This window comes from Salvia hispanica, chromosome 2 (genome assembly GCF_029641045.1).
Source record: "Salvia hispanica isolate PSC_SH4W2 chromosome 2, Shi_PSC_v1, whole genome shotgun sequence".
NCBI classification, from domain to species: domain Eukaryota; kingdom Viridiplantae; phylum Streptophyta; class Magnoliopsida; order Lamiales; family Lamiaceae; genus Salvia; species Salvia hispanica.
This window is the reverse complement of record NC_142693.1, coordinates 30,166,999-30,193,865: the sequence shown is the minus strand read 5'-3', so window position 1 is coordinate 30,193,865 and position 26,867 is coordinate 30,166,999. Positions and strand designations below refer to the sequence as shown.

General features: G+C 36.2%; 4 protein-coding genes across 4 annotated transcripts; 2 read left to right on the top strand and 2 right to left on the bottom strand.

The window, feature by feature from the left end:
- The first annotated feature begins 4,217 nt into the window (after positions 1-4,217).
- On the top strand, positions 4,218-7,130 carry LOC125211705 (7-deoxyloganetic acid glucosyl transferase-like). The gene is made up of 2 exons (XM_089066019.1): positions 4,218-4,830; positions 5,993-7,130. Exons 1-2 carry the CDS (start codon positions 4,308-4,310, stop codon positions 6,925-6,927), a joined length of 1,458 nt encoding a protein of 485 aa, XP_088922145.1. The 5' UTR covers positions 4,218-4,307; the 3' UTR covers positions 6,928-7,130.
- A 4,161-nt stretch (positions 7,131-11,291) lies between these two features.
- Positions 11,292-12,264, bottom strand: LOC148932114 (uncharacterized). Its single transcript, XM_089063421.1, has one exon. It carries the CDS (start codon positions 12,130-12,132, stop codon positions 11,482-11,484), a length of 651 nt encoding a protein of 216 aa, XP_088919547.1. The 5' UTR covers positions 12,133-12,264; the 3' UTR covers positions 11,292-11,481.
- A 934-nt stretch (positions 12,265-13,198) lies between these two features.
- On the top strand, positions 13,199-15,795 carry LOC125211377 (7-deoxyloganetic acid glucosyl transferase-like). The gene is made up of 2 exons (XM_048111135.2): positions 13,199-13,771; positions 14,750-15,795. The coding sequence occupies exons 1-2, from the start codon at positions 13,249-13,251 to the stop codon at positions 15,685-15,687; spliced, it is 1,461 nt and encodes a 486-aa protein (XP_047967092.2). The 5' UTR covers positions 13,199-13,248; the 3' UTR covers positions 15,688-15,795.
- Positions 15,709-17,716, bottom strand: LOC125211365 (uncharacterized). Its single transcript, XM_048111113.2, has 2 exons — positions 16,662-17,716; positions 15,709-16,556 (listed from the first exon to the last, which is right to left on the bottom strand). Exons 1-2 carry the CDS (start codon positions 17,650-17,652, stop codon positions 15,832-15,834), a joined length of 1,716 nt encoding a protein of 571 aa, XP_047967070.2. The 5' UTR covers positions 17,653-17,716; the 3' UTR covers positions 15,709-15,831.
- Between the last annotated feature and the right edge of the window lie 9,151 nt (positions 17,717-26,867).

The window sequence follows — 26,867 nt, the reverse complement described above, 5'->3', positions numbered from 1 at the left end:
TTTAATTTCCTCAACCCAAAAAAAATGCGTGGCAGCAGCCAAACCAAAAAAAAAATAGTTTCCAGATCTCTATGCATAATCATTACGCATCCATCTCTGTGGGATCAATCCCTACTTCCCTGTGCTAAATTTTAGTATTCGTGGTTGAAGGTTTTGAAGGAGTGTTCTGTGTATCCAACGACCGAGATTCTCCAGTTCCGCGAGTTCCTAGACCCTGCGATCTAGTCGATTCGCTGGATCTAGGAGGCTTGATAATTTTACAAGCACTAGGAAGAGACAGAGCAATCACTAAACACACTGCACGCTTCAAGCGTCTTTTGGCAGCAGGTTCTTGACGTCCTCTTGCCGACATCTCATTCCCACCAGCTTTTCACAGCAGTTGCGTGGCGATGCTATCTCTCTTCCCTTGTGCCGCGCAGACGTTGGCTATTCTCTTCTTGATTCTTGAGATAAATCGTTTGGCAGTGGTTGATATCTCCCCCCAGCCAAACGCTTCTGCAATTATAATGTTAGTTCGCAGCCTCTCCCGGCTGCCCCCCTCTTTGACAGTAGCTTCTCCTCTCTCAATGGGGCCGACCATCTTCTCGACATTTCTTCTTCTCATTTTTCCGATGTCAGCTTCTTACGCCGACCATCGCTTCTCTAGAAGCCTTTGTGGTGTTGCTGCTGCTTCTACTGTCAGCCATTCTTCTCGGTCATATCAGCCTTCTCGGCTCCTCACTACTGACCTGTCAATTTTGGAATTGCCCGGCAGTGTAATTCTTCTTCCCCTCTTGCCGGACTGTTCCTCAATTTCTCCACAGTTTACTGACCATCACTCTCTCTTCATTTTAGAACTAAAGGTTTGGTTTGAGTTTTGGTTCAAGGGTGAGAAAAAAGTTTCCGCCTCTTCATTTTTTTTCTTTTTCCTCCGACGACGTCGAGCTGCCGCCACTCAAGATTTAGGCACCTGCTCGATCACCAGTCGGTGCTTCGCCGACCATTGTGCTCCCACGTCTCCGGCTCTTCACCGTTGACGATGACCACGACGTTTAATTTCTGGGCGGCCTGCTCTTGCTCACCCTTGACGCCGTCATTGTGCAGACGTCGGATGCTCACTTCTTATTGACGGCGTAGTTCCTCGGCCGTTCTCCCATGAAATCTCGGTAGTTTGAGATTATGGGATTTGTTTTAGGGTGATTTGAAAGTTTTGATTTTCCTCGACCAAAAGAAGACAGATCCAGCCATAAACAAACACAGATCTGGCACCTCAAAGTTGTGGGGTTTTTTTTTTGCTATAGAGACAGATTGATCCATGCAAGAGATGGAACCTGTTCTGATATCATGTTGAAAAGTAAAATGCTAAAATTAAAAATACTAAAAGCTTTGAAGACTACATTGTATTTGGTTTGAATTGTTATTGATACATGGAGTACATAGGTATTTATAGGACTCTAGATATAAATATACCTAGTAACTATATCTATTGGAACTCTACATTATAAATGTTATTCTCTTCCCAACAAGTTGGGACTCCATATTTTCTCTTCTCCACATACTTAGAAATTCTCAATTCATCTTTCCAACAAGTACATTTCCTAGTAGGAGAGGGGTATATTTTAGTGAAGGTATTTTAATTAAATTTAATTAATACCTCCCTCTTGCTATCCGATTCGCAGATTCAGAGACAGATAGATTGATTTAACATAATATCACTCTGCCTTTTGAAAATTGCGTCAGCCACTCCTCTAATTAATAATATGACAAATCTACCCCGGGTCTTTAACGGAAGTCTACTCAATTCAAGTTGTTTCCAAAGGGTTTACTGGTCATTATGTAGAAACGTTTTTGAATTAGTTGTAATTGTTTTCATTTTTTTTGTTTTCTTTTTTCTAGAGAGAGAAACAAAATCACGCCGATTTGAACTCAGTCCCAAATCACTTCTCTCTCTGAAAAACTCTATCATCTTCACTCATACTATACCAAGTAACATGTGATGGTCGAAAGAGACAGCAACATGTGAGTACTTATTCCATGTATTTCAAGACTTTAGTTGGGCTATAATTAATTGCAAATTTATAACGCATGAGATTGCTTGTTTTCTAGATTTAATCTATAGTTCGACTGTTGGAATGGTGATTTCTCACCTCGAGATATTGTTGATTTTGATCTTATTATAATATGTCCTCCCTCCGTCTGAAGTCCCGTTTTTTAATTTTAGTCCGTCCGAATAGGAGTCTCGGTTCACTTTTATCCTAAATGGTAAATAGGGTCTCAGTTTCCACTAACTCATTTTACTCACATTTTATTTAAAACTAATATATACAAGTGAGACCTTTATTCCATCAACTTTTTTCCACCCACTTTTTTTTTAACATTTTTTTAAAACACGTGTTGCCTATGTTGCCCATAAATAGGACTCCTAATGACGGATAGAGAGAGTATATAATACTCCGTCCCAAGGTATTAGACCAACTTTCCTTTTTGGGATGTCCCAACATATTAGACTCATTTCCTTTTTTAGCAAAAAGCATCTATCTTATTTTATTCTCCACCTACTTTTTTCTCTCTTCTCTCCCTTACTTTTTCCCTCTCTCCTACTTTACTCTCTCCACTTTAACTATTTAAATATTACTTCCTTAAATCATGTGCCCAAAAGAAGTGAGTCTAATACTCCGGAACGGAGGGAGTATAACTTTCCGCTTAGCCAATAACTGCGGAACCAACTAAATGCATTTTACCCACATCTCTGTGTAAACATCATTAGGTTTGGGTTTCTAAATGTTGAATCCTAAAAAGCTATAATTATGTTTTATTTGTATTTACATGTATTTAATAATCATAGCGTACAAACTTATTGAATTTTTAAGGATACCTAGCAAAATTTCCTGAGCTACTATGTCCTACTACCTATATCTTTCTTGGATTTTATAAGATAATAAATTCTAATCTAAAGATAGTTGGTGATGCTTACGTTTAACTTGACATATTAAAGATCACTTGCGGAGCCACGGTGGGCCAGGGGGCCCTTGGCCCCTCACCCATTTGTATAATTGGATTATAAAATATATGTATGCAGGGTTAACATATCAAAAATTAGTTCAGTTTGTCTGAGTTCCAGTCTGCTACTTGTGAGGTTTTGGGTTCGAATCTCACTTGGAGCATTCTAATATTTTGTGTTTATATTTATTAATGAGTAATCTATTTATATTTTGTTATATTTATAATATATTATTAACATTGATTGTAAAGCTTGTAGTTCCATGCGCTGTTTTTCTTCTTAAGTTAGTTATTTTTGTTAATTTTCTCATATTCATTATATTTTATGGATTTTCTTACATTAGAAATTTTTATTATATTTTTTACTAGTAATTTTGTATAAATCATTTTAAATTGTATTCATATAAAATGATTTTTAAAATTTATGAATTGAAAATAATTCTTTAATTCTATAAATATATTAAAATATTATGATATTAATAAAAAAAAGTTAATGTGATATCCTTTATTATAAAAATCTAAAATTGAATGATTAATAATACGTAAATATATCATACTCTTATTATTAGTGAAATCGGTGCTATGCTCTAAAAAGTCTATTTACTAATTAATTTTATCACCATCCATTTCTTATGCATGTCTTTTTATGTTGCTCACGTCTGAGTTGTTTTCGTGTCGGGTTTAGGGGTTTAGCGTTGAGCACAATCAACAAATTTTAGTGGTAGTTTGGGCTCCCCATCTTAAAATTTCTAACTCTGCCACTGTTAAATATTAATTAGAGTGGTGTTAATTCATAAGATCTTGTCAATTAAAAAGGAAACGTGAATTACAAAAAATCAACCATATATGGCTCCATCATGTTTGTTTGTTAAAAATAGATCCAAGAGACAACGCTTAGAATATGACCATATAACTAATTATATTGCAATAAAAAACATTTCCAGAAAAGTCCCAAGGTTACATTACATAAACTTAATGATTAATTATTCAATAAATTATTGAAAATGAAAGATTTTGATGCTACCATTATTATAGGAATGTTATCCACATGTTATGTTATACAGTCCTCCAATGCGTGATACAAGTTTGCTTAGGTAATCAATGACAAATGCCTATAGAAAATTTTGTCGAAAACTCGAAATTGTCAACATCTTGAAAAACTTTGCTACCACTTTCTCCTTTAGTAGGTACCACAGCCACATGCAATAATGCAACGTTATTAAAAAAAAAAAATCTCAAGTCATTATCCTGCTCTTATAAAATTCAAGAATTCTTAACTGCATTAGTATTGATTCCAGTGTTTTTATATAATCAAAACTGCAAATACTATGAGTTCGAAATCCGAAGTGAAGCTGCCGGCGAACGTGGTGATTTTCCCAATCCCGGCGCAGGGACACATGAATTGCATGCTCAATCTTGCTCATCTCTTCTGTTTATCTGACTTCCACGTCACCTTCATCGTCTCCGAGTTCAACCACCGCCTCCTCCTCAAGAACACCTCCGTCCCCGCCACCTTCGCCGCCTATCCCGGCTTCCAGTTCCGGGCCATCCCCGACGGCCTCCCCGACGACCACCCCCGCTTGGGTGCCCAAGCCGGAGGAGTCAGTCCCGCCGTTATAAACAACATGGTTCCACTTTTCAAGAAAATGATGGCCGACGAACACCTCCTCGCTTCCCCTCACCGCAGGCCGGCCACGTGCTTTGTCGCCGACGGCAGTTTCAGTTTTGCTGCTGACTTTGCGGAAGAGAACGGCCTTCCCTTGGTCTATTTCCGAACAACCGGCGCTGCCTACATTTGGGCGTTTCTTCAAGTCTATGATCTCATTCAAGCTCAAGAAATTCCCATTAAAGGTAATCTTAATTAATACTCATTCATGATTTGTTACGAACTCTGTAGTCCCACATCGTTAAGGATCACCTATTTTGTGAGTGTGGAGAAAGAATGGATTACGATTAGTGGAGTAGGTGATCCTTACCGGTACCACATCGTCTGTGACTTCAGTTTTAAGAAATATTATAAAGGAAAATTGGTAGAAAAATATGAATTACTCCCTCCATCCCTGCCATTTTTTCATTTCCGTTCGTCCCATAAAATTTGTCTCATTTCACTTTTTACCGTTTTTGGTAGGGGACCTCATATTCCACTAATGCATTCATACTCACATTTTATTACTGCCTTCGTTCCATAGTAGTAGAGTCATTTTGCCATTTTGGTACGTTACATAGTCGTAGAGTCATTTTTTTTTTTTTTTTAAGTCAACACATTTCTTCTTACTTACTTTACTCTCTCTTATTTTATCCTCTCTTCATCTCTTACATTTTTCCTTTCCTACTTTATTCTTTCTTTATTTAACTCACTTAACACAATTTTTCTTAATCTTCGTGTCGGAAAGAAATGCATCTACTACTATGGAACGAAGAGAGTATAAAACTAATATATAAAAGTATGACTCACATTCCACTAACTTTTTCAACTCACTTGTCATTATATTTTTTAAAATAGTAATCTTTGTGGGACGGAGGAAGTATCTTTTTATATTAGTCATAATAAAATGTGAGTTGAAATGAATAAGTAGAATATATGATCAATTAAATTAATAGTGTGTGACAACTAGATCGAAAAGAAAACTAGTGACAACGAAATATAGAAACAGAGGGAATTAATATGTAAGTATGTAACATGATCACTTATTTTGATTATACTCCCCCCTTCCTCTTCCCGGATAATTCGTCCCAGTTTTCTATTTCGGTCCGTCCCACATAATTTGTCTCATTTCACTTTCATCATTTTTGGTAGTGGACCTCATATTCTACTAACTCATTCTTACTCACATTTTATTATAAAACTAATATATAAAGGTAGGACCCACATTCCACTAACTTTTTCAATCCATTTTTCATTACAATTCTTAAAACCCGTGCCCGGTCAAAGTGACCCGAATTATCTGGGACGAGGGAGTAATTAACAATCACTTTTTATGAAATTAAAAAAGTTGCATATTTGATGATGTAGGGAAATCGATGGATGGATTAGTGAAAGGCATACCGGGAATGGATGGATTCCTCCGACGCCGGGACCTGCCGACCTTCTTCCGCACCGACGATGTAAATGACCATATTCTTCAGAGCAAAGCAGCAACGACGAGACAAATAGTACGAGCACAAGCAGTCATATTCAACACATTCGAAGATTTAGAGGGGCCGATTTTATCTGCCATGTTCGAGAAATTGCCACGAATCTACTCTATCGGTCCGATCCACGAGCACCAGAAATCCAGGCTCATAGAGAAGAAATCCGAGGCCTCGATTCTTGCCGGCAATTTATGGGCGGAAGACCGGAGCTGTATTGATTGGTTGAACGCTCAGCCGGCGAGATCGGTGATATATGTGAGCTTTGGGAGCATAACAGTTGTGACGAGAGAGCAATTGATGGAGTTCTGGCATGGTTTGGTCAATAGCTCTCACAGATTCTTGTGGGTGATGCGCTCGGATTTCGTCACTGCAGAAGATGGGGGAGATCAAATTCCGGCGGAATTGATGGAGGGTACTAAAGAAAAGGGTTACATGGTGAAGTGGGCGCCACAGGAGGAGGTTCTCAACCATCCCGCGGTGGGTGCATTTTTGACGCACAGTGGATGGAACTCGACTTTAGAGAGCATTGTTGCTGGTGTGCCTATGATATGCTGGCCTTATTTTGGTGATCAAACTATTAATAGTAGGTTCATGAGTGAAGTTTGGAAGATTGGGCTTGACATTAAAGATACATGTGATAGATTAATTATTGAGAAGGCTGTAAAGGAGGTTATGGAAGTTAGGAAGGATGAGTTTTTGGAAAGGGCAGATGGTATGGCCAAAATGGCTAAGAAGGCTGTTCAAAGAGGAGGTTGCTCATATAGCAATTTGGATGCTCTGATTGAGTATATCAATTCGTTGATAATAACTTCATAAATATTGGACTAGCGGAAGGCTCAATAATGTTGTGCCACAACGGAGGCAAGCCGCGTGCATCACTTCGCAGTCTCTTGCTCAGTTTTTGTATATTACTTCCTACGTTCTAGATAATTCGTCTTACTTTAATCGGGCACGGATTATAAGAAATGTAATGAAAAATGTGTTGAAAAAGTTAATGGAACATGAGTCCCACTTTTATATATTAGTTTTATAATAAAATGTGAGTAGGAGTAAGTTAGTAGAATATGAGATCCACTACCAAAAATAGTAAAAAGTGAAATGAGACAAATTATATGAGACGGACCGAAATGAAAAAATGAGACAAATTATCCGGGACGGAGGGAGTAACTTTTAATGTTCCATTTTGATAGTCTACCAAAATTAGTTCTATTTTTATCTATAGAAACTTTCTCTCCACTATTTTTCTCTATCTCACCTATTTACTCACTTTTTCTCTTTATATCTCCTATTTTACCCATTGTTCGTTAAAACTCAAGTCAATGTCAATCGGGCCGGCTAATCGAATTTCAGATATGTCCTACTCTCTCCGTTTCTTAAAAATAGGAACATTTAAAATGACACGAGTTTTAATATAAATTTGGTAAAGTTAGAGAGATGGAGAGAAAAATTGATAAAGTAAAAGAGATAGAGAAAAAAAAGTAATGCAATTAATGTTAGTGAATTATGGTGCCCACTTTATTAGGAGGTGTAAAGATTTCAAAAAATGAAAAATTTGAAAGTTGCTATTTTTAAAATATGGACTAAAAAGGAAAGAGCTGCTATTTTTAAGAAACAGAGGGAGTATTTTAATTGCAAGCTAATCTAATTGAAATATTATCAAGTTAATTATACAAACTCTAACTCTAAACGCTTAGATTTTAGGCTAGCCAATGACTTAATCGGTAAAAACCTAACGATGAAAATGAACTAAAGTTTTAGTCCCTCCGTCCCAATTAAGTTGATTCAAAACTTTTGAATGCGGAGATTAAGAAATTGGGTTGAAAAGTAAGAGAGAATAATAAAGTAAGGAAAAAAAAAAGAGAAAGTAAAGTAGGTATGAAATGAAGTACATGTGATTGAATATTCTGCTTTTTGTAAAAAAAATGACTCAACTTAATTGACACGTCCAACAAAGAGGAATAACTTAAGAGGAATAACTTAGTTGGAAGGATGGAGTAGTAGTATTTTTTTGGCTACCACTATACTCCCTCCGTCCCGCTTTAGCAGTTTCATTGACTTTTCTGCCCTCATTTTTGTAAAAAGAATAAAAATTAGTTAAAGAGGAGAAATGATAAATTAAGAGAGAGAATAATATAGAGAAGAGTCTTATCTACATTATTGTCTCTCTTACTTTACCATTTCTCCACTTTAACTATTTTTATCACTTTTACAAAAAGAGGGTAGAAAAGTTAATGGGACTACTAAAGTGGGACGGAGGAAGTAATAGGAATGCTACCTACATGTTACTCCCTCCGTCTCAGATAATTCGTCCCATTTTTCCATTTCGGTCCGTCCCACATAATTTGTCTTATTTCACTTTTACCATTTTTGGTAGTGGACCCCATATTCCACTAATCCATTCCTACTCACATTTTATAATAAAACTAATATGTAAAAGTAGGACTCACGCTCCACTAACTTTTTTCAACTCACTTTTCATTACATTTCTTAAAACCAGTATCCGGTCAAAATGAGACGAATTATCCAGGACGGATGGAGTATGTTTTAAGTCCTCCAATGCGAGATACATGCTCTCATTATTTGATATTTTGATGATAGAAATTATTTATATTTATCGAATCAGAAAAGATAAATGTTATTGCCAACCTGGCATCCATTACATGTTTGCTTAGGTAATCAATAACCCATGCATGTCCAGAAAATTCATTGTCGAAAACTCGAAATTGTCACCCTCTTGAAAAACTTTGCTATCACAGTCCTCTTTAGTAGGTACCACAGCTACATGCAATAATGCAACATTACAGTTAATAAAAAAACACCAAAAAGATACTCTATTGTCCTTTGCAAGACTATCTCCATCCGTGACACTATCCAACGCAACCCCAATCAACTTTTTAATAAAATATTCATTTCTCTATCCTCCACATACACAACCCTCACTCAATTCAACCCCCATCAACTTTTTTACTTCCATCAGTGACCCCAACCCAACCCAACCCAATATTTTCTTTTTCATATATTTTATATTAATATTTTGATTTATAATTAATTTAAATATATTAAATAATGTCTACAAATTATAATAAAAAAGTATATGATTCAAATTTAAAACAAAAAATATTAGATATTCAAATAATTAAAGAACAATATAATAATAAATTACACACATTAAAAAATATAATATGATCATAGAAATAAACAAACCAAAATACAAAGAAGAGTGGAAAAAAAACTAGCTTAAACAAGATAAACATTAGTACATATTTAATTGTTTGTGCCAAATTTATTCCAAATGTGCTCAATCAAATCTTCTCGAAGAGCAATATGAGCTTCTCTATTGCGGAGTTGAGCTCGATTAGTCATATATGATGACAAGCTCCCGATCCGTTGAGTGGAATATCAAAAGGCTTCAATATTTTCTTCATGTACTCTTGTATGCGTATCTTCAATAAACTCAGTGGCATCATAATAATTTTGATATGTATCACGTTCATCTTCTACTATCATATTATGCATGATGATACAAGCCATCATAATTTTTCCCATCAAAATCTTATCCCATACAAGACACGGCCGTCGCAAAAATGCGAAACGTGCTTGTAGGACTCCAAATGCTCGCTCAACATCTTTTCTAATGGACTCTTGGTGTTGAGCAAACTTATGCTTTTGAGTTTGTGGAGAAGTGATTGATTTGACAAATGTAGCCCATGCAGGATATATACCATCAGTAAGATAGTATGCCCTATTATAATGATGACCATTCACTACATAATTAACATATGGTGCTCGACCTTCTAAGACATCATCAAAAACAGGAGACCGATGGAGTACATTAATATCATTGCACGAACCTGGAGTCCCAAAGAATTCATGCCATATCCATAAGTCGTATGATGCCGCAGCTTCCAAAATGATCGTTGGTTTTCCACTTCTCCCTGTATATTGTCCAGCCCATGCGTTAGGACAATTTTTCCACTGCCAATGCATGCAGTCTATACTCCCTATCATGCCTGGGAAACCACGTTGATCTGCTACATATAGAAGTTTGGCCATATCTTGTTCATTAGGTCTTCTAAGATATGTGGCACCAAAACATGAAATAACACCATCAACAAAATGCATTAGAGAATCTCTTGTCGCCGTTGAACTCATCCGCAAATATTCATCGACGACATCGGATGATGTCCCATACGCCAACACCCGCATAGCTCCTGTACACTTCTGTAAAGAGGACAAACATTGTCTCCCAGTAGCATCGCGTCTCTCCTGAAAATACTCACGTTAGCAGTCACAGCTTCTACTATCCGAAGGAATACGGATTTGTGCATGCGAAATCGGCGTCGGAACACCTCTGGTCCGTACGTCGGGTTGGGACCAAAATAGTCATTGATCAAACGCTCAGCACCAATCTCGCGTTGCCTTTCACAATACCTTTTTCTTACTCTAGAAGCTTGGACCCCTGCAGTTAGATTGGGAATGTTAGATAACATATTCTCAACAATTGTATAAATTTGATGATTTTGTTGAGAAACTCGTTCTTCCCATTGATTGAGTGCAATGGTATTTGAATCATCAGAACTTGAATCTGATGAAAGTGATGAGTTTTCACTGGAAGACATTTTTTGGAATTGGAGTAAGTAGTTGGTGTTATCTTCAAAAAGAATTCACAAGCTATTTATAAACTAAATACTATTTACAAGTGGCACAGAATTCATATTTTCATCTAGACATGTGATAGACACATTTGCAGTAATGCATGTGATATATCAATAACTTTAGTAGTATAATGCATGTGATATCTGACTCATATTTCCAACAAGACATGTGATAGACATACTTGCAGTAATGCATGTGACATATCAATCACTTTTGTCAGAACATGCATGTGATAAATAAATTACGCTTGTGACATAATAATCACTTTTTCCGAAAATGCATGTGATAAAGAAATTACGCTTGTGACTTCTCAATCACTTTTGCCAGAAAATGCATGTGACATATTGTTTCTGAAATCCCACTTACTTTTGCATGTGATAGAGAAATAATGTTCCTGGCATCTTAATAATTATTTTTACTAGTAAATGCATGTGATATCAAACTCATATCTGCAAATCCATGTGGTAAAATTTGAAGTTTGTGACATCCCACTTACTTTTGCAGAAAATTCTTGTGACACTAATGTATTGTACATAAATTTATGTTACATAAAGTGCAAACAAAGATCACACCAAATGAAGTAAATTAAGATCACACAGAACTAACATTACATAATTAAAAGCACACCATACAAATATTACTACAACTAAGATCACACCAAACTACTATTACATAACTTGTTGTCACACCAAACTCATCTCAAACTAAAAGCATTTATTTTCCAAACACAATCTCCGTTAGGTTGCGTTTCATGTCTTGATCTTCTGGGGACAAGTGCTCTTTCTCCAACAACTTAAGCAACATTCTTTGGTACATCTTCATAGAGGGCTTATCCAGCTTTTCACGTTCTAGCTGCAGTCGAGCCCTTGCTATTTCGTTCTCATTATCTTTAGCTAGCCTAAGTGCATGAAGTTCTGCAGCACATTGTGCATTAATAGAATCAGATTGTGTTACCTTGCCTTTTCCTTTTCTTTTTGCCTTGTCTCTGCCTATAGGTCGGGAACTAGTTGAATGTCCAGATGTGGGAGTTTTCGGATTTGAAGGGATAGTATACTCGCCGGATTCAAAAGTCTTTGTCCTCTTTGAGCTACTGCCATCCTGTTCATTAGCAAAATTTTCATTGTCAGGAAATACCTGTGTTGCATCATGAACACTCCACTTCTCATGTTTACTCATAACTTCATTAAACACTATCAAATCTTGAAAGTCGTTGCCTCCGTCGCCTTTGTAGATGCTATGAGCTTCATTCTCAATATCCTGGTCGCTCATGCCACTCCTTTTTCGGGCGTTGGCAGCTCTGCAAGCAGCCACCCATTTGTTGGCGTTTCCGTTAAGTCGTTTCCATCGACCCTTCAAAGAGTCCATATTTCTTTTGTTAATTTCACCTGGATTTTCTGCTTGGCAAACATGATACAATTTATGGACATTTAGCCATAATGTATCTGCCTTCTGATTTTTACCACGCACACTATCTTCGCTTGCGTAGACCCTAGAAGACATAAGTGCTATGTCTTCTCTCACACCCCAACTTAGATTTTTTGAGCTCCTCTGATTTTTGTTCGCTTGTTGGACATCTCCGAACAAATTGCAGGTGATATTTCCAGACGTGGGAATTTCAGTAGATGTAGGAATTTGGCTTAAATTTGGAGAAAATTCAAGGTTTTGTGAATACTCCGGATTTGAAAAAAATTGGGAGTTTGGATATTCTGATAATTGTTCATAATTTTGGGAATTTTGATGGTTTGAGAAACAAGGACGATAGTCTGGATAATTTGGATCCATGAAACCAAATTTATCAAAACAAGAATGAAAAGAAAGTTATTTGTTTGTGAAGAGTTTTGCATGCTTAGTGGGATATATATAGAAAAAATGAAGCATAATAAAAAAGTAGCAAATAATAAAGAAATAATAAAAAAAATAACAATTAATCATAAATAAAATGAACTAATTCACGTGAATTTTTCAGAAAAGGAGCTGACATGAATGTTTGGAAGAATAATTCACATGAGTTTTGAAATGATATATAAAGACAAAAATAATAGTAATTAAATAAATTAAAATTAATCACTTAAAGTAATAAAAATTTCATAAATTCACAATATTCAAAACATTCAAAAGTATTTAGATTTCATATTTATAGATTACAATTCTAAGACATGTACATTATTAAATAAAATAGTGATAATCAATAATTAATAGTAAATAAAAAATGTAAAAATAGTAATACATGTAACCAATAAAAAGTTGACAAGTGTCATTTGGCCTTCATTTTTGGATGGACCGGCTGACAAGCCATGAAAATGGGGGTTGGGTTGGGCAATTTTATTTTTGGTTTATTTTTAATACTCCCTATTTTGTCCTATATGCCCCACCCCCATCCCATAGTCACCGCCGATGGGGGTGGTCTAAAATGCAAGAATTCTTCACTGCATTAGTAATGAAAAATTCGAGTGATTTTGAATAATCAAAACTGCAAATACTATGAGTTCGAAATCCGAAGCGAAGCTGCCGGCGCAAGTGGTGATTTTCCCAATCCCGGCGCAGGGACACATGAATTGCATGCTCAATCTTACTCATCTCTTCTGTTTATCTGACTTCCACGTCACCTTCATCGTCTCCGAGTTCAACCACCGCCTCCTCCTCAAGAACACCTCCGTCCCCGCCACCTTCGCCGCCTATCCCGGCTTCCAGTTCCGGGCCATCCCCGACGGCCTCCCCGACGACCACCCCCGCTTGGGTGCCCAAGCCGGAGGAGTCAGTCCCGCCGTTATAAACAACATGGTTCCACTTTTCAAGAAAATGATGGCCGACGAACACCTCCTCGCTTCCCCTCACCGCAGGCCGGCCACGTGCTTTGTCGCCGACGGCAGTTTCAGTTTTGCTGCTGACTTTGCGGAAGAGAACGGCCTTCCCTTGGTCTATTTCCGAACCCCCAGCGCCGCCTACTTTTGGGCTTTTTTTCAAGTTTATGATCTCATTCAAGCTCAAGAAATTCCCATTAAAGGTAATCTTAATTAATACTCATTCATGATTTGTCATCGTCGTCTGTGACTTTAGTTTTAAGAAAAATGACGGAAAATGTCAGTGCAATGCGAACTACTCCCTCCGTTCCACAAAGATTGTCTCATTTTTTCATTTCCGTCCGTTCCACAAAATTTGTCATATTTCACTTTATATCATTTTTTATAGTGGACCTTATATTTGAGTAACTCATTCCTACTCATATCTTATTATAAAACTATATATAAAGTAAGACTCACATTCTACTAACTTTTTAACACATTTTTCATTAAATTTCTTAAAACTCGTATCCAGTCAAAGTGAGACAATCTGTGTGACGGAGGGAGTACTATCTTTTCATATTAGTGATAATAAATGGGAGTTGAAATGAGTCATAGAATATGTAATCCATTACTATAATAGTAAGTGTGACAGCTAGACCAAAAAGAAAACTGGTAACTACGAAATTGAAGACAAAGGGAATTACTACCTCCATTCTTGAAAATTTGTCCCATTATTTCATTTTCGTCTCGTCCCCTAAAATTTTTCTTATTTCACTTTTATCATTTTTGGTAGTGGACCCCATATTCCACTAACTCATTCCTACTCACATTTTATTATAAAACTAATATATAAAAGTAGATCAACAATCCACTAACTTTTTCAACTTACTTTCTATTACTCCCTCCGTCCGCCATTAGGAGTCCTAGTTGGCCATTTTAGTCCGTCCGCCATTAGGAGTCCCGGTTCACTTTTACAATAAATGGACCTCACATTCCACTATCTTTTCTCACCCACTTTCCTTTATATTTCTTAAAACCCGTACCGAACTCAACCGGGGCTCCTAATGGGGACGGAGGGAGTACATTTCTTAAAATCAGTACCGGGTCAAAATGGGATAAATTTTGGTGGACGGAGGTAGTAACTTGTAACATGATCACATTTTGTAAAATAAAAAAAAAATGATTAATTGATGATGCAGGGAAATCGATGGATGGATTAGTGAAAGGCATACCGGGAATGGATGGATTCCTCCGACGCCGGGACCTGCCAACCTTCTTCCGCACCAACGACGTAAATGACCGTCTTCTTCAGAGCTTAGCAGCATCGACGAGGCAAATAGTACGAGCACAAGCAGTCATATTCAACACATTCGAAGATTTAGAGGGGCCGATTTTATCAGCCATGTTCGATAAATTGCCACGAATCTACTCTATCGGTCTGATCCACGAGCACCAAAAGTCCAGGCTCATAGAGAAGAAATCCGAGGCCTCAATTGTTGCCGGCAATTTATGGGCGGAAGACCGGAGCTGCATTGATTGGCTGAACGCTCAGATGCCGAGATCGGTGATCTATGTGAGCTTTGGGAGCATAGCAGTTGTGACGAGAGAGCAATTGATGGAGTTCTGGCATGGTTTGATCAATAGCTCTCACAGATTCTTGTGGGTGATGCGCTCGGATTTCGTCACCGGAGAAGATGGGGATGATCAAATTCCCGCGGAATTGATGGAAGGTAATAAAGAAAAGGGTTACATGGTGAAGTGGGCTCCACAGGAGGAGGTTCTCGGTCATCCTGCAGTGGGTGCATTCTTGACGCACAGTGGATGGAACTCGACTCTGGAGAGCATTGTTGCCGGTGTGCCGATGATATGCTGGCCTTATTTTGGTGATCAAACTATTAATAGTAGGTTCGTGAGTGAGGTTTGGAGGATCGGTCTTGACATTAAAGATACTTGTGATAGATTTATTATCGAGAAGGCGGTTAGGGAGGTTATGGAAGTGAGGAAGGATGAGTTTTTGGAAAGGGCAGATGGTATATCCAATATGGCTAAGAAGGCTGTTCAAAGAGGTGGTTTCTCTTATACCAATTTGGATGCTCTGATTGAGTATATTAAGTCATTGATAACATTTACCACTTGATAGTTATTGGACTAGTGGAAGTCATACACTTCAAATTATGTTATAAATATAATAAAAATGAACTTACAATTTCTTAATTGAAATGGATGATAATACAATTATAATTTATTGATATGGGATGAATATATATATATATTTGAAAAATCAGGCTACTGCAACAGCATCCGATGAAGGCCTCTGGAATATGCAAACCTTGCAGGAAGGCGAATAGAGCGAGGGCGTGAAGTAGTCATCTTCTCCTCCGACCATCGGCATCGGCACCCCTCTCTTGGCCGGGCTCACGTATCCTGGCCTGTACGTCTTCCCGAGAATTCCCTCAACTCCCTCCGAAAGATCCAACAACTTGAACTGCGTCTCCAGATGAGCGTACGCATCTTCGTTGGGTAACTGATAGTTGTGAACCCGATTCTCCTCTTTTCCGATGGGGACCACCCTTATGTCCAACTCCACCAGCCCTGTCACGCTCACTCTCACCGTGTTGACATCGTCCGTCCTCTCAACTGTAACATCTCTTTCTCCCGTGTCCACCCTCCACTCGGCCTCCCCGTCTCTGGGGATGCTTATTGGGTGGCCGTTCCACTTGAATAAAATCGCATCGACGTTGTCACTCCAATGTGAGAGTTTCCTGGCTGCTATGACCAATGTGTGGGAATCAAACATGACGGAGAGGGCTTGAACCCATGTGTAGTCACGAGTCCTCCCCTGTGGCCTAGTCCCGATGAGGTGAGCGTTGATGTGGAGATTCTCGTCGGATACAATGGCGTAGTCGCTGCCTTTGGATCCGTGGAAGTAGAACATTACGCCATCCCCTCCCACAAAACGAGGGTCGTAGCATAGGGAGCCGTAGCCATTGCACTTAGGCCTCCTCCCTGCCATAAGAAAGTTGCAAGCAATATATAAGGACTATCCCAAAAAAAAAAAAAAAAAACCATGAAGGCTTAGCCCAATGCAGACAATATCCAAAATAGACTTACATTTGCAGGTGGCTTCACATTTGCTGCTGCAGTCGACGAAGCATCCCTTGTTCTTCTTGTTCTTCTTCGGCTTCCTCTGCGGGCACTCAGCAGGGCAGGTGAGGGTCTTGTAGAGGCATTTTCCCCTTGCTTGGCAGAAAGATCTTTCTTGCCCTGTGTTTGGCAGTGGGGTTACTACAATATAATTTGTCGAAGCCGCGTCGTATGGAGGCCTCTTTCGTTTAACGCCGTTGCTTGCATTGCTATCGCTGTTTCCGTTGCCATTGCCATTGCCATTGCCGTTGTTGCCTCCGCTGTTTCCGTTCCCATTTCCGTTGCCGTTGTTGCCTCCGCTGTTTCCGTTCCCATTTCCGTTGCCGTTGTTGCCTCCTGCATTGCCATTTCCATTACCATTTCCATTGCTTCCTCCACCGTTCCCGTTCCCATTAGCATTACCGTTGCTTCCGCCACTGTTTCCATTGCCGTTAGCGTTTCCATTTTTGCCACCACCGTTCCCGTTCCCGTTAGCGTTTCCGTTATTTCCTCCATCATTACCGTTACCGTTGGCGTTTCCGTTTTTGCCCCCACCATTTCCGTTCCCGTTAGCGTTTCCGTTTTTGCCTCCATCGTTCCCGTTCCCGTTAGCATTTCCGTTTTTGCCCTCACCATTTCCGTTGCCGTTAGCGTTTCCGTTGTTGCCTCCAGCGTTCTCGTTGCCATTAGCATTTCCATTCTTGCCTCCCCCATTTCCGTTGCCGTTAGCGTTTCCGTTGTTGCCTCCAGCGTTCTCGTTGCCATTAGCATTTCCATTCTTGCCTCCCCCATTTCCGTTGCCGTTAGCGTTTCCGTTGTTGCCTCCAGCGTTCTCGTTGCCATTAGCATTTCCATTCTTGCCTCCCCCATTTCCGTTGCCACTCGCATTGCCACTGTTTTGGGCAAGAATGCTGCTTACTTCAAAGGAGATGAAGAGCACAATAAGAGCCAGCACAATCAAGTGCCTCCTCGTAGCCATCACTTTGAGATTTGTGATGGCAAATTCAAAAGTAATTGTTTGTTTATTTTGGTAGTGGAAGAAGATGCTTCAATATGTACATCAAATCCGTGCATTTATAACTGCTGAAACCATATAACTCCATAGAGTTTGGTTGAAGTAAGATCTTGCTTGTTCACATGGACGAATACAGCTAGCTCTACGTACCTTTGTTTGTTCTCTAATTTCTATTCGAGTCTTTTATAAGTAACTTTTGATAGGTCAATCAAAATGTAGATTAATTTGAAATTATTTTTCCTAGATTTGACGAGAAATGTTTTTTTCACAACATTAATTTATTAGACAAGTAAGCTGATCAGATATATCATTGTTCCAAAAATTATAAATATTCGAGACCTTTTAGGTTGGGTAGAATTATAAAGACTTTAGTCGAATTTTAGTTAAAAAAATGCCTCGTTGACTCGATCATCTTTTTAGGTTTCTCCATGAACAAAAAAACAGCTTAATACTCAAAGTAGATTCTTTGCCATTAAATGATTGAATAGCTTCAACTTGATGATATAATTAATTAATAAGAGGAGTAAAGATGGTAGCAAGCATTAACTTTGAAGCCTTACTGCAAAAAGTCAAAACTCGAACCTCTCTTCTTGCCAAACGCATCGGCAAGTTGAATCTCATTTGACTCCAATGTTTATAAAACGGATCAGACTTGCGACCAAAACGACAAAATATGAGTTCATGATTCAATTGATCGGACAAAAAACAGTAGATAAAAAGTTAATTATAATATATAGACATTAAAATTTAGTGAATGATAGACAAAACAACATTTTGGAACAAGTTTACAAATCTACAAATAAACTCAAATCAAATAAAATAATTGTTTTATATAATTACAACAAGAAATATCTTTTTTATAAATAATAATTATAATAACAAAAAATACAATTATTATTATTGTTGTTGTTTTTGTTGTGGTTGTTGTTGTTTCTAATCATAAAGCTTGATTTATTCATTTTTCTATAATTTAAAATAAGTGGATAAGAAAAAAAATTAATTTTTATTTTTATATCAAATTAATAACGTAATAGTAGAAAATTTTAATTTATTAAAAAAATAAACTTAATGTACGAAACAAAATTAAATGCTTGCCTGAACTAAACGAAACGACTATAAGTAATTATGTTAATAATAAATTTTACTATTAAAATCAAGCTAAATGTATATATTAACAATAATACTATACACTACACGAGAGATGTATTTGCTCACGTAAAATATGGGCTATAAATTTTTACATGCATCTCGACTAGTCAATTGTACATCTCATTGTATTTGAATATTCTATTTAAATATCAAACCGGTTTTTAAATGTAATTATTATATATCATATATATTTATTTTTTATACATATCAATTATAATAAATATAATTCAATTTAAGTATGTACTAGTAGAATTTATTAATTTTGTATTAGTATGTCATATGCAAATCATATAATAGTAATAATTTTAACCTCAGATCTATTTAAGGAGGTCCACTTATGTAACATCAAGTCCAATTAAATGGAAGAAAAGCCCAAACTTACAAACACATCTATAACTGTAAGTCCAATAGAACTGCGATGCTTTTACCAGTATTCCATCAATCATCATCCCATGAGTTTTTCAGCAATTTAATCATCGATATCTAACTCCGATTTCACACAAATTCAGATAAATTTTAAAGCAGATTTAAAACTCAGAATCTTTTTTATTTCTGAACTTGAAAATTTTTATTTGTTTGTTTACTAAATGTTGGGTATCGGTGGTGCATATCCGAACTCCACATTAGTATGATATTGTTCGCTTTGGGCAAAGTCCTCACGGTTTTGCTCTTGGGGTACTCCCCAAAAAGCCTCATACTAATGGAGTTGGGGTAGCCTATTTATACACTTGCAAGTCTTGTTCATTCTCTAATGTGGAAATTGTTTACCCTCACAATCCTCCCCTCAAACCAAGACCACCAGACCAAGACCACATGTGTGCCTCATGTTACAGGTAACCCGGTCACCACAAGTCTTGGTCGAGCTCACGCAGAGACATTGGAGAACTTGCAAGTGCAACCACCGAACCCCAAGCCACACAGGCCCAGCCCTGAACCGGGGCTCTGATACCACTGTAGGGATCAGATTAGTAAAGTATGAGAGAGGGAAAAGTAGAGGAGAGAAGAGAGAATAAAGTAGTGGAGAATAAAATAAGAGAGATGACTTTTTGCTAAAAATGAAAATAAGTCACTTATAGTGGGACACTCCAAAAAGGAATACAAGTCACTTATCTTGGGACGGAGAGAATATTAATAAAACATAATTCGCATGTGTGTATCGTATTAAAAATAAATTAGAGTGTTAATTAATTTTCATGTCTATGTAATTGAGTATTTTACCAAAATTATTACTAGTGATTAATCAGTTATCAAACAAGGACGAAAAAATCGATAATAGTTGTATATATGAGTTATGGCCAACTCATCATGTCAATCTATTGATTTCTGAGTCAGTCTTACTTAAAGTCTTACTTAAATGTGTCTAATTGTATAGGAATTTTATTAGACTATATATTTTTAACCCTAAACCCATAATTAATTAGTGGGTTATTCAAGTCATCACCCGTATTTGAAATGTACTTACATCCCCAACCGAGAAAAGTTGGGAAAATCGCAAATTTAATTTTGGCGGTGGAATTAGTTGATGTATTCCATTATTATATAGTATGATAATTGAACATAGTATCAATCAAAATATTATTTTCCAAACTTAATTTTGTGAAGTTAGGTTGCAATTATAGATTTATAGTAGTAGATTAATTTGCAAACATACACATGGAATAATTTACAAATATACGTAAGCAGTGAACAACATGTATAGTAGTTATTCAAGGGATTGATCAATTGCTAACTCATCATTTAATTGCTAACTATAACTAATTTAAAGCTATAGGATTTTAGAAAATATGTGGTCTACAATTTGCCAGGTGTAATTTTTGTTTTTATTAATTAAATCAAAAAAGATAAAAAAAAAAAAACTCAAAATTAGGGTTTTGGATGAAAATGTCAATATAGTATTCCGAAAATATCAACACAATGCTTTGAGAATGTTAACTCATTGCTTATATTGACATTCTACATGTATTATATTGACATATTTTATATAGTATGTTGACATTTTTGCTTGTACGAAAAAATTAAAAAATTTTGAATTTTTTTTCAAATTTTGACGTCGGAACATATGCATGTAGGATATCGTTGGAATTCTTATGAAATTATCTTTAATTTGATATATGTTATATGAATTTAAAGTTTTGGGATTTCTTAAAGTTAGCTATAACTAAACATGTAGTTAATTGACATTAATACTCCTATTGATATTTTTTGAAATTAACCTATGGCCTTATTGACGTTTTTCGTTGATCGCATTGACATTTAGGGATTGATGATCTAAGTCCTTAATTTGAATATTTAATGGCTATTATTTAATTATAGTTAGCAATTAAGTTATGAGTTAGCAATATAACACTCCCCAGTTATTCAATTTATCAAAACTAATGCAACTTTTCAGGCCCTCTTTTTCGATAATCCAAGTCACAAAGTTTGAATAGAAAAGGACAACATTCAAATTAAAATTTGATACTATATTGATAACTCAATACCTAATTGTTAACTACAATTAAATATTAGCCTTTAGATATTTAAATCAATATCAGTCTCAAAATGTCAATATCATAAAAAAAAGTCAATAAGGGTATTAAGGTCAATTTACAACAAATTAGTTGTAACTATCTTTTTTAAAATATCATAGTATAACTTTAAAACGCATATAACTTTCTCGATTTAAATTATTTTTCGCATAATATATATCAAATTAAAGATAATTTCATAAGGATTATAACGAAATCTCACTTGCATATGTTCTGATGTCAAAATTTGAAAAAAAAAATCAAAAATTTTCAATTTTTTCGTACAGCAACAAATGTCAACATATTATATAAAATATGTAAATGTAATACACGTGGAATGTCATTCTTAAAGCAGTGTGTTGACATTCTCAAAGCATTGTGTTGATATTTTCAAAACACTATATTGACATTTTCATCCAAGATCCTAATTTTGTAGTGTTTTTTATCTTTTTCGATTTAATTAATAAAAACGAAAATTATACGTGGCAAATTTTAGACCACTAAATTTTTAAAATCCTATAGTCTTAAGTTAGTTGTAGTTAGCAACTAGAGAGTGAGGTAACAATTAATCACTCCCCATAGTAAAATAGTAAAACAAAAACAAAACATTGTTGTCACTGAAACGATTCTTGTACTTTTTGATTTTTTTTTCTTCAAAATATCATTCATCTCTAAGACTATCTCCATCCGTGACACTCATCCAACCCAACCCCAATCAACTTTTTAATAAAATATTCATTTCTCTATCCTCCACATACACAACCCTCACTCAATTCAACTCCCATCAACTTTTTTACTTCCATCAGTGACCCCAACCCAACCCAACCCAATATTTTCTTTTTCATATATTTTATATTAATATTTTGATTTATAATTAATTTAAATATATTAAATAATGTCTACAAATTATAATAAAAAAGTATATGATTCAAATTTAAAATAATTTAAGCACAATATAATAATAAATTACACACATTAAAAAATACAATATGATAATAGAAATAAACAAACCAAAATACAAATGAAGAGTGGAAAAAAAAACTAGCTTAAACAAGATAAACATTAGTACATATTTAATTGTTTGTGCTAAATTTATTCCAAATGTGCTCAATCAAATCTTCTCGAAGAGCAATATGAGCTTCTCTATTGCGGAGTTGAGCTCGATTAGTCATATATGATGACAAGCTCCCGATCCGTTGAGTGGAATAGCAAAAGGCTTCAACATTTTCTTCATGTACTCTTGTATGCGTATCTTCAATAAACTCAGTGGCATCATAATAATTTTGATATGTATCACGTTCATCTTCTACTATCATATTATGTATGATGATACAAGCCATCATAATTTTTCCCATCAAAATCTTATCCCATACAAGACACGGCCGTCGCAAAAATGCGAAACGTGCTTGTAGGACTCCAAATGCTCGCTCAACATCTTTTCTAATGGACTCTTGGTGTTGAGCAAACTTATGCTTTTGAGTTTGTGGAGAAGTGATTGATTTGACAAATGTAGCCCATGCAGGATATATGCCATCAGTAAGATAGTATGCCCTATTATATTGATGACCATTCACTACATAATTAACATATGGTGCTCGACCTTCTAAGACATCATCAAAAACAGGAGACCGATGGAGTACATTAATATCATTGCACGAACCTGGAGTCCCAAAGAATGCATGCCATATCCATAAGTCGTATGATGCCACAGCTTCCAAAATGATCGTTGGTTTTCTACTTCTCCCTGTATATTGTCCAGCCCATGCGTTAGGACAATTTTTCCACTGCCAATGCATGCAGTCTATACTCCCTATCATTCCTGGGAAACCACGTTGATCTGCTACATATAGAAGTTTGGCCATATCTTGTTCATTAGGTCTTCTAAGATATGTGGCACCAAAACATGAAATAACACCATCAACAAAATGCATTAGAGAATCTCTTGTCGCCGTTGAACTCATCCGCAAATATTCATCGACGACATCGGATGATGTCCCATACGCCAACACCCGCATAGCTCCTGTACACTTCTGTAAAGAGGACAAACATTGTCTCCCAGTAGCATCGCGTCTCTCCTGAAAATACTCACGTTAGCAGTCACAGCTTCTACTATCCGAAGGAATACGGATTTGTGCATGCGAAATCGGCGTCGGAACACCTCTGGTCCGTACATCGGGTTGGGACCAAAATAGTCATTGATCAAACGCTCAGCACCAATCTCGCGTTGCCTTTCACAATACCTTTTTCTTACTCTAGAAGCTTGGACCCCTGCAGTTAGATTGGGAATGTTAGATAACATATTCTCAACAATTGTATAAATTTGATGATTTTGTTGAGAAACTCGTTCTTCCCATTGATTGAGTGCAATGGTATTTGAATCATCAGAACTTGAATCTGATGAAAGTGATGAGTTTTCACTGGAAGACATTTTTTGGAATTGGAGTAAGTAGTTGGTGTTATCTTCAAAAAGAATTCACAAGCTATTTATAAACTAAATACTATTTACAAGTGGCACAGAATTCATATTTTCATCTAGACATGTGATAGACACATTTGCAGTAATGCATGTGATATATCAATAACTTCAGTAGTATAATGCATGTGATATCTGACTCATATTTCCAACAAGACATGTGATAGACATACTTGCAGTAATGCATGTGACATATCAATCACTTTTGTCAGAACATGCATGTGATAAATAAATTACGCTTGTGACATAATAATCACTTTTTCCAGAAAATGCATGTGATAAAGAAATTACGCTTGTGACTTTTCAATCACTTTTGCCAGAAAATGCATGTGACATATTGTTTCTGAAATCCCACTTACTTTTGCATGTGATAGAGAAATAATGTTCCTGACATCTTAATAATTATTTTTACTAGTAAATGCATGTGATATCAAACTCATATCTGCAAATCCATGTGGTAAAATTTGAAGTTTGTGACATCCCACTTACTTTTGCAGAAAATTCTTGTGACACTAATGTATTGTACATAAATTTATGTTACATAAAGTGCAAACAAAGATCACACCAAATGAAGTAAATTAAGATCACACAGAACTAACATTACATAATTAAAAGCACACCATACAAATATTACTACAACTAAGATCACACCAAACTACTATTACATAACTTGTTGTCACACCAAACTCATCTCAAACTAAAAGCATTTATTTTCCAAACACAATCTCCGTTAGGTTGCGTTTCATGTCTTGATCTTCTGGGGACAAGTGCTCTTTCTCCAACAACTTAAGCAACATTCTTTGGTACATCTTCATAGAGGGCTTATCCAGCTTTTCACGTTCTAGCTGCAGTCGAGCCCTTGCTATTTCGTTCTCATTATCTTTAGCTAGCCTAAGTGCATGAAGTTCTGCAGCACATTGTGCATTAATAGAATCAGATTGTGTTACCTTGCCTTTTCCTTTTCTTTTTGCCTTGTCTCTGCCTATAGGTCGGGAACTAGTTGAATGTCCAGATGTGGGAGTTTTCGGATTTGAAGGGATAGTATACTCGCCGGATTCAAAAGTCTTTGTCCTCTTTGAGCTACTGCCATCCTGTTCATTAGCAAAATTTTCATTGTCAGGAAATACCTGTGTTGCATCATGAACACTCCACTTCTCATGTTTACTCATAACTTCATTAAACACTATCAAATCTTGAAAGTCGTTGCCTCTGTCGCCTTTGTAGATGCTATGAGCTTCATTCTCAACATCCTGGTCGCTCATGCCACTCCTTTTTCGGGCGTTGGCAGCTTTGCAAGCAGCCACCCATTTGTTGGCGTTTCCGTTAAGTCGTTTCCATCGACCCTTCAAAGAGTCCATATTTCTTTTGTTAATTTCACCTGGATTTTCTGCTTGGCAGACATGATACAATTTATGGACATTTAGCCATAATGTATCTCCCTTCTGATTTTTACCACGCACACTATCTTCGCTTGCGTAGACCCAAGAAGAAATAAGTGCTATGTCTTATTTCACACCCCAACCTAGATTTTTTGAGCTCCTCTGATTTTTATTCGCTTGTTGGACATCTCCGAACAAATTGCAGGTGATATTTCCAGACGTGGGAATTTCAGTAGGAATTTGGCTTAAATTTGGAGAAAATTCAAGGTTTTGTGAATACTCCGGATTTGAAAAAAATTGGGAGTTTGGATATTCTGATAATTGTTGATAATTTTGGGAATTTTGATGGTTTGAGAAACAAGGACGATAGTTTGGATAATTTGGATCCATGAAACCAAATTTATCAAAACAAGATTGAAAAGAAAGTTATTTGTTTGTGAAGAGTTTTGCATGCTTAGTGGGATATATATCGAAAAATGAAGCACAATAAAAAAGTAGCAAATAATAAAGAAATAATAAAAAAAATAACAATTAATCATAAATAAAATGAACTAGTTCACGTGAATTTTTCAGAAAAGAGGCTGGCATGAAAGTTTGGAAGAATAATTCACATGAGTTTTGAAATGATATATAAAGACAAAAATAATATTAATTAAATAAATTAAAATTAATCACTTAAAGTAATAAAAATTTCATAAATTCACAATATTCAAAATATTCAAAAGTATTTAGATTTCATATTTATAGATTACAATTCTAAGACATGTACATTATTAAATAAAATAGTGATAATCAATAATTAATAGTAGTAAATAAGAAAAGTAAAAATAATAATACAGGAAATCAATGAAAATTCGACATGTGTCATTTGGCCTTCACTTTTGTATGGGCCGGCTGACAAGCCTTGAAAATGGGGGTTGGGTTGGATAATTTTATTTTTGCTTTATTTTTAATACTTCCTATTTTGTCTTATATGCTCCACTCCCATCTCATAGTCACCGATGGAGTGGTCTAAAGGACTTAGAGCATTTTAAACAACAAAAAATAAAAAAATTACTATAGTGATATCATCTAAAGTTCAACAGCATGTAATATACTACCTCCGTTCCGAACTAGGCCATATGTAATACACTTTCAAAATATTTCAATTAAAAATAAGACATTTATACATAGCTATCACATCGGGCCAAAAAGTCTTTTTACAATTTTTCAAAAACTCTCGTGAAGCAGTCAAGAATTCTTGCATTTTATAGATGAAAAGATAATGACAAATGAGATTTTGTTATTACTAGGTATTATTTTAGTGATAGATTTAAGTTAGTAAAACTGAATTCCTTGTAACTGTGACACCTAGTAATTTACTCCACTATAAAAGAATGAGATGTTAAACTAAAGTACATTAAAATGAAAGTCTAAACCCTGAGGGCTCGTTCGGTAATGAGTAATTGGCCAGAATCGGGGTCAAATCAGTGCATTAATCATAGTTCGGTGTTCAATTACTGAACAAGCATGGCCCTTGAAAAAGACCCCGGCCCGCACCATGCTCTTTGACTTTTGTCTGAAATAATTCACGCTTCCAACTTGATAGAAATCTCGCCAGCAACAGTGATTAAGAAATGGTGACGAGATTACCAAAGTACCCCTCATAATTTTGGCTCCCCCCCCAAGTCC